The sequence below is a fragment of the Stegastes partitus genome, unplaced genomic scaffold (genome assembly GCF_000690725.1).
Source record: "Stegastes partitus isolate 25-593 unplaced genomic scaffold, Stegastes_partitus-1.0.2 Scaffold513, whole genome shotgun sequence".
Taxonomy (NCBI): Eukaryota; Metazoa; Chordata; class Actinopteri; family Pomacentridae; genus Stegastes; species Stegastes partitus.
In genome coordinates, this window is record NW_007578244.1 from 381,647 (window position 1) to 389,551 (window position 7,905).

The 7,905-nt window shown below is 39.7% G+C and overlaps 1 protein-coding gene across 1 annotated transcript; it reads left to right on the top strand.

Moving 5' to 3' along the window:
* Positions 1-1,482: 1,482 nt before the first annotated feature.
* tmem236 (transmembrane protein 236) lies at positions 1,483-6,255 on the top strand. The gene is made up of 4 exons (XM_008287692.1): positions 1,483-1,733; positions 2,508-2,580; positions 4,111-4,234; positions 5,473-6,255. The coding sequence occupies exons 1-4, from the start codon at positions 1,483-1,485 to the stop codon at positions 6,111-6,113; spliced, it is 1,089 nt and encodes a 362-aa protein (XP_008285914.1). The 3' UTR covers positions 6,114-6,255.
* Positions 6,256-7,905: the final 1,650 nt, after the last annotated feature.

Here is a 7,905-nt window from a genome sequence, read left to right on the forward strand (position 1 = left end):
GTGCATAAATGAAAGACTGAAGTGCTTTGAATTGGTCCATTTTTAGGTTTTACGTTCAGGCCCAGGCGATGTTAAATGCTCTGGTAACAGATAAAATGAGAAAATTGTCATTTCATGCGACATATTTTTGTATTTGTGTTTTTGTCTGCTTGTGTCACTGTTGAAGTGGGTGATGCACAGGTGGAAAGAAGTCGACGACACATATTTCCGTACACCAATCAAGAGTTTAGCTGCGTTATTTGCTAATATTGCCAAGACAGTGTCAACCAAATCAGATCATTCCCACACACACAGCTCTGATGTGTGTGTTCAGCTCTTTAAGATCCTTCCACACATGATTTCAGATATTTAGTCAGAGAATGTACATGAATTGTGTCATCTTGGATCTTTTCACAAGTGTAATTGCCGTAAAAAAATCTTACCATTAACGGTATAACTTCCTCCTCATTGAAATATGCACAAGGATTATGTAAATATTTGAAGATTCCATGACACCTTGCGCTAAGCCTGTCTATCTGTCTATCTATCTATCTATCTGTCTATCTATCTATCTATCTATCTATCTATCTATCTATCTATCTATCTATCTATCTATCTATCTGTCTATCTATCTATCTATCTATCTATCTATCTATCTATCTATCTATCTATCTATCTGTCTATCTGTCTGTCTGTCTGTCTGTCTGTCTGTCTTTTCAAAGTTACTAGCAGAGTTACAAAGTGCTTCACAAGACAACAAAGTAAAACAAACTCATCAGATTTTAAAAGATGAGTAAAAGCACAATGAGGCAAAAATAAGACATTTAAAACAAATTAGAACTCAGGTTTGCCCCAACAGTGATCTGATCAGTGTCACTCAAACATGAAGTAATTATGCACAAAACTGACATAGAACATGTTCAACTTTAATATACTGAAGAATATATTTTCTAACTTTTAATGTTGGTTATTTCAGTAATAACTGAAGTTGTGCAACTGTCCTCTGCTTTGCCACTAGATGGAGATCTGTGTGTGAGTCTGACTCGGATGTTTTGTTCGGCAGCCTTTAAGCATGTCACTGTGATTTTTAAAGGGGTTGGAAATGATTAAGGATCTGTTTTCACTTGACAGTTTGAATTTTGTTCGTAGCTTAACATCAGCATCATACAAAGTCATATGTGTGTATGTAAGATTTTATTTTATTGTTATTTTGTAAAACACCTGTTAAAACAGACGTGGATCTCAGTGCAACATTGTCCTTTTACAGTTCCGCCTCCATATAATTTTCTCCTTGAAATTATGGGATGGGAGTGCTCTTCTTTCTGTTCCCATAAAAAGATGAGCATGACCACCTCATTACCTCAGCAATAAAAAAATACTGCCGCCACTGCAGTGTAAGCAATGTCAGTGTGCAGAGTCCAACGGCTCCACTGGCTCGTGTTGTCAGAGATGACTGGAAGTCTTTAGCTCCAAGTTCCGACCAGCGACTGGTGTTCAGGGATCATGCCCTCAGGAAAGACGCTCAAGCTCATCCTGTATGAGCTGCTGCAGTTCGCAGCGCTCATCACACCTGTCTTTGTGATCATGGAGAGATTCGCTCGCCTCATGCGTGATATAAAAGGAGGGAACCTGACTTACTGGCTCGTCGTGGCGGCCTCCATCGCCTACATGACCTCTGTGACCCTGCTGGTGTGGGTCCCTCTCAAATATCTGATGCTGAAGAAGCGGAGGTTCATCACAGAGGTCACACAGTGGTGAGTTGAGACTAGTGTGAAATAGTACATGTACTAGATAACATTTCTTACAATGAATGATCATTTTTCAGGCATTTTTTTTTATTTGGGACTTCATAAAGTTGAAATAATTGTACAATAACAATACAGCAGTGGAAGAAAAGTTGAGGTGCTTCAGTAAAAGTAACAATCCTGCCAAACCATTTTAAAACACCTGGCAACATGCAGAATAAAAGCTAGTTTTAGCTGCTTACAATATTGTCGGGAACTAACCACAAAGCAAGAGCAGGTAACTTTTAAATGAATAAATTACGTTTTTATCTTAACAGAAAGCTGAGTTCATAAGCAGTTAAATAACATGGTCTAATATGACCAGATCCTTATGATGACCAGTGTTCGCTGGAATTACAGAATCAGTTCTTAGACTTTATGGTTCTTCTGGCTCTTCTCTCTGCTACTGCTACCAACACTAACTTAACACTGATTCAAGTCTCATAAATGTGGTAACAGATGTCTTTGTTCATTAGACGCTACATATACTCACTTAACCATTGCTAGGTAGATGATATATGTGTATATAAATGTACAGTGTTTGTCCCTGCAGTGTGGTGGAGTACAATTATTAGCATTAAATACTCTGTTGTCTCACAACTGTCCTCATAAGCTTGGCAATGACAAAACAAGAAGTGGAATGAGAAAGGGATCAGCTCTTCTTAAAAGAATAACAATTAATCATTATAATAGGAGGATCATTATGCAAATGTGAACTAAAACAACGTTTTTCTTTTTTTTCAGGAGACCAACAGCGCTGGCATATCTCCTCCTGTCTACATTGCCGTGCTTTGCTATTTTAATCGCCAGCTCCAAGGTAATGTCTGCGAGACTGATTGATCTTGTCACCGAGGAGCACCTGTTGATGTTTTGTTCTGTCATGCTCCGACGGGGTCCTTGAAGGCCCACATATTTGTTGTAAACAGTCCATTTGTGGCACAATGACCCCCTTGAGTAGGAGAATGTGTTAAGGCACTGTAATTATTCACTGAGTGACGGTCGACACGGTGCATTGCACCACAGAGAAAGAAAAGCGTCACTCGTCAACAGCCCTCTCCTCTCTCGCTCTGTCTGGGTTTACTTATCTGCTGTGAAAGGTTTTCTCATTGTGCACTGAGCAGTGATGGAAAAAATATTTAGATCCTTTACTTAAATGTAAGTACCAGTACATTCATGTTAAATTACACTATTACAAGTTAAAGTCCTTCAAAATCCTATTGCAGTGATCAATATTTTATTAGCAAAATTTACTTTAAGTTAAAATACTCCATACAGAGACACATGACTGTGACAGCATATTTTTATGAATGACATTACATTATTAATACGTGCAGCTACGAGGTGGAGCTACTTTTTTTTTTACAAAGTAGTAAAAAGTAGTTTACTGTTTGTTTACTGTAGTGGTGCCCAAAATAGGAGTCAGGCCCATCCTAAGAATCAGTTACATTACTGAGGTTGTAAGGTGATTAATGGGAAAGTAAAAAAGGGAAAACCTTTTTTTTTCTTCTTTTTTTTCAGTGAAATATTGAAACATGTTTTTCTTTGGTTTTGGAGCCAACACCTGATAAGACAAGGAGCCAAAACTACACAACCAGTATTTTTTTAAGAGGTCACAAGCCAAAAATGTCAGGAATCACTGATTTAATTTCAAACAAGGCTTTGTATTTTGTAAGCTTGTTGTATGTCTCTTTTAATTTAAAATAATAATATGAAAAATAACAAGCCATTGTAGCGGATAGAGACATGTAGTGCAGTAAAGAGCATGCAGTAATAAAGAAGTGCTTCAGTACAGCACTTGTGTGAATGTATTTATTTACTTGCCACAACTTGCACTGAGAAGGACTTTGACACCAGAAGGAGGCAGTAATGTGCCCACCGTCACGAGACCGTGCTGTCTTGTATTAGATATTCAGTAACCCACAGTGAACATAACAGGTTGGCCATTAACCCACACTGTCACACCATCCATCGCTCTTACAACACAGGAACGTTCACTCATATGTTGGACTGTGTCATTGACCATTTTATTCTTAGACAAACAAGATTGTGAATAAGAGCATCTTAGCGCAAAGACTTGTCAGACATATTTATGCATCTAATACTCTTAATCTTCTTTTAAGAGGTGTTCAGCAGTAACCTATCTCTGCAATGATGAGGCAGTAAAATCTGATGGGTTCATAAAACCTGGAATGCAGGAGCTCCTCTTTGTCAGTCCAGCCAAATATTGTAATGGAGAGTTTCAATTTTGTTTCCTGCTGTCTTACCCCTCTTGATTTCTAAGTGCCAGATCAATAAAGTCTGCGATCGAGTTCCAATTTAGTTTTGTTGTTATTGTCGAACTGTATAGGTGCAGTTGGACAACGGAATGTGGGGCGAGCGTTTTGCTGAGTTGCCCGTTTCCTTGGTGCTTTTCTCCCTCATCTGTGTGGATATCGTAGAGAGGATTCGACCCTGCAGGCTCAGGGGCCAATGTAAGAGTTGATGAATACAAATTAAATCATTTCAAGTGTTTTTTGTGTCATATTGCGTGTTCTATGGGAGTAGTTGTCTCTTCAAACTAGATGATCTTAATAGTAACAATATAATCATTGTGTGGATTTCATAATAACCTCCTGATATTTATCTTAAAAGGTTACAAAAAGAAGGATTATTTCGATTTACAGAGGAAAAGGCACAATTTTTGAGACGTACAGTTGAGTTTACAAACACAACTGTTTAATCCATCCATCCATCCATTATCTATACACACACTTAATCCTCACTAGGGTCGCAGGGGGCTGGAATCTATCCCAGCTGACTTAAGGCCAAGGCAGGGGACACCCTGGACAGGTCACCAGTCTATCACAGGGCCACACTTAGAGACAGACAACCAAGCACACTCACATTCACACCTATGGACAATTTAGAATCACCAATTAACCTCAACATGTTTTTGGACTGTGTGGGAGGAAGCTGGAGAACCCGGAGAGAACCCACGCTGCACGGGGAGAACATGCAAACTCCACGCAGAAAGATCCCAGCGTCCTAACCGGGGATCTTCTAGCTGCGAGGCGATGGTGCTAACCACCGAGCCACCTTGTAGCCCTGAACTGCTTAATGTCTAGAATACTTTTCTTCAAACAATTTCTTTATTTTAATCCAAGTAAGCATTTATTTATTATTCATTTATCATAAGAAACTTCATTTACCTGCAGGAAAAAACACACATATTTTTTCACATTAAGCTTACGTGCCACATACTGACTAAATGTCACATTACCAAAATTACATGAAACTTTCCAGGAAATTATTAAGAATTTACAGACCCACAGTTAAAATTGTTTTATTCCTATACAGCATACAACAGAAGGGATCAAGCCCCAATGCAACATCACTTGAAAGTAGAATGATTAAAAGTGGTTTCAGCTCTCATAATTGCCTTATTTCTATGTTACCAGTAGAGTATTTGCTGTCATATTAAATTAAAAACTAACAGTTTAAATTTCCTTGGATAGCTATCATGCTGGAATATTCAGGCAGAATTAATTTTTACTGCTAGTCTGGTGATGCTCAGCTGTATGTACTCACTATGAATGACATCTATTGCATGTTTTTTATTTTTAGATTTTCCGTAATATGGAAAAAGACAAAAGTGAATGACTAATTCTCTTGATATTGGCTGGACTTTAGGATAATCATGCAACGTAACATCTGGTCTTATCATTTGCAGCAGACGGGCAGGATACTGACTTTGACATGTCAGGCCCTGTCCTCACCCACCTGAATCAGGTGACCACCGTATCAGGCCAGCTGCACCCTGATGAAGGCCAGAATGGTTTGACCGGAGGCCAACCAGTGGCCAGCAATGGCAGCACCCCAGGCAGATGGCAGGACAACACTGAGTCACCCAGGCGTCCACCGTTCAGCACTCAAGCACCCACCACTACCTACTTGTACTCCCCACCGTCACATTCCTGGTCCTACTCAGGTCGTCTGGGCTCGCTGTGGCGGAGGGATGGAAGGTCAGAGGTGTTTGTGGATAGTTTCCTGTTCTGGTTAGACACTGTGGAGCTGGTGAGAGTGGCGGGAGAGCCAGCAGTCTTCTTCTCAGCCTGGGTATTCCCAGTCTACATCTTTGCCTTCCTGTCCACTCTCCGTATGATCATCACCCCTCACAGTCCCTTGCTGGCCTCTGCTGGAGTTGCCCTGCAGGACTTTCCTTTCTTTGTTATCCGGGTTGCTCTGATTGTTGTGTTCGGTTCTGTAACACCTGTGTTGTTCCCACTTAAAAATGCGCTAGTATGCCTGACTTTTATCTACTTTACATTCCTGACCAAGCTGCGGATTTTCAGAAGTCAGAGCATGTTTTGAGGAGGAGTGACGCATTCTGCTGTTGATGAAAGAGCCACTTGGATTGTGGATGATTGAACAGTTGGTATTGATGTGTGGAGAGCAGCACCAAAGAAACTTGGTGGTGCTACTGAAAATGAGGAGCAGCATGTTTTGAATTTTACTGGCTTGTAAATGCATTGAAATGCCATTCAACCAAATCAAAGTGTAAAAGTGATTCTGGATTTAAAACACGAAAAGGTGTATAGGTTGGAATATATAGTAAGCCACCTCTTTACATTTTTCTGTCACATATGTGAATGCAGATGTATTTATTAATACTTAAGTTTATGTTTATCTGCTACATTTTTCATTTTTTTATCCATGCATTTGTTAGCATGCTACTAGGAGAAAGCTTTAAGACAAAATGTTTTAAACCATTTCCAACTATATTAAATAAAAGTCCTTTGTTTAAACACTAGTGTAACTAATTTGATGCTCTTGAGTAAAGCTACACTAATGAATAGTTTCATAGTAATAAATAGTGAGGCGACTATGTGGAAAGGATCACTGACAGAGAATGAGCAAAGCTCTGATGTTTGGCTATCACAACTGTGCCTTCATGAAGCCAGCGAAGAGATTTCGAAAAAATCCACATCATCAACGAACATCTAACAGATAAAGGAAGAAAAACAGGCGGAACGGCATTGTCAATCCTGGAGTGTCTGAGAAATGTAGAACGATCTTCTCCAAACACAACATACTGCTGCACTTTAGACCTAATAATAATATGAAACAAAAACTAGTTGACCCCAAGGATAAAACACCCAAACATAAACTGAACAATGCTGTAAATGCAGTCCAATGGAGTGGAGGAGAGCACAGACCTTTATATCATGGGTAAACAACTGCTCTATAGGTGCATGGTATAACACAAGACTCAGCAGTCCACCTGTATCTAAAGGAAGGAGAGACTGATGGTTTAAGAAAGGAGTAAAGGAAGCTATCAGTTGTATGTTGAACTGGAAGCACCATCTCAAAACAGAGGAGGTATACGACACCACTTACCAAGTACTTATAACGCAGTCTTGAGATCTCTCGACAGAAGGTTTCCCTACCATTAACATCTTGAGTCATCTGACATGGCTGTCAATGGGAAAGCAGCCATGTGAATTAGGGGGTGACTATATATACCTGAGACTCCCCATCAGTCAGTCAGAGCTGAAGATGCCTCTTGGAGGAAAGCTGAAAAATCTAAGAAATCCAGTTGTCATTTGCTGAATTCATTTAGGTTTTCCTTTTAATTTGCCACTGTTCTCACATGCTAAGATCACATTTCTAAGACCTAACAGGACATTACTATAGAGAAGAAATGTTAGACCTGAGCTCTGATGTTTTTATAATAATGGAACCAGCCTGAGGAATACTACCAGTTATTCTGTGTAGAGAACAAGATTTCACTTGCAGTTTTTGTTCCCCCTCCACTTACAGACACAATAGAGCAACAGATTTTTTGTGTGTGTTGCCGCATCTAATTCCTTGCTTTATTCTTTGGGTGTTGCAAATCAGTTTCTTACCCTTGTGCTTTATGTAATTCTACGGCCATATAACTCACTGGATTGCAACCTTGGTGTGTGTGTGTGTGTGTGTGTGTGTGTTGATGCAGAATGCTACCGTGACATGCTGTGTGTACTGTAATCGCCAGTCCTCCACCAGGACAAGTCTGACAGAATTATACCCACAGTGCACTTGGGCTTTGTTCCTCTGATGGATGAGCCAGGCCTGCGGGACATAAACAAAGAAATGAAAGAATTTTTTAAAAAATGGCTAAAAG

Excerpts from the sequence above, each read along its gene's own strand:
- tmem236 (XM_008287692.1), top strand. The coding sequence starts at position 1,483 with ATGCCCTCAGGAAAGACGCTCAAGCTCATCCTGTATGAGCTGCTGCAG. Across the intron at positions 1,734-2,507 it reads ATCACAGAGGTCACACAGTG|GAGACCAACAGCGCTGGCAT; the intron begins GTGAGTTGAGAC and ends CTTTTTTTTCAG. Across the intron at positions 4,235-5,472 it reads CTGCAGGCTCAGGGGCCAAT|CAGACGGGCAGGATACTGAC; the intron begins GTAAGAGTTGAT and ends TATCATTTGCAG.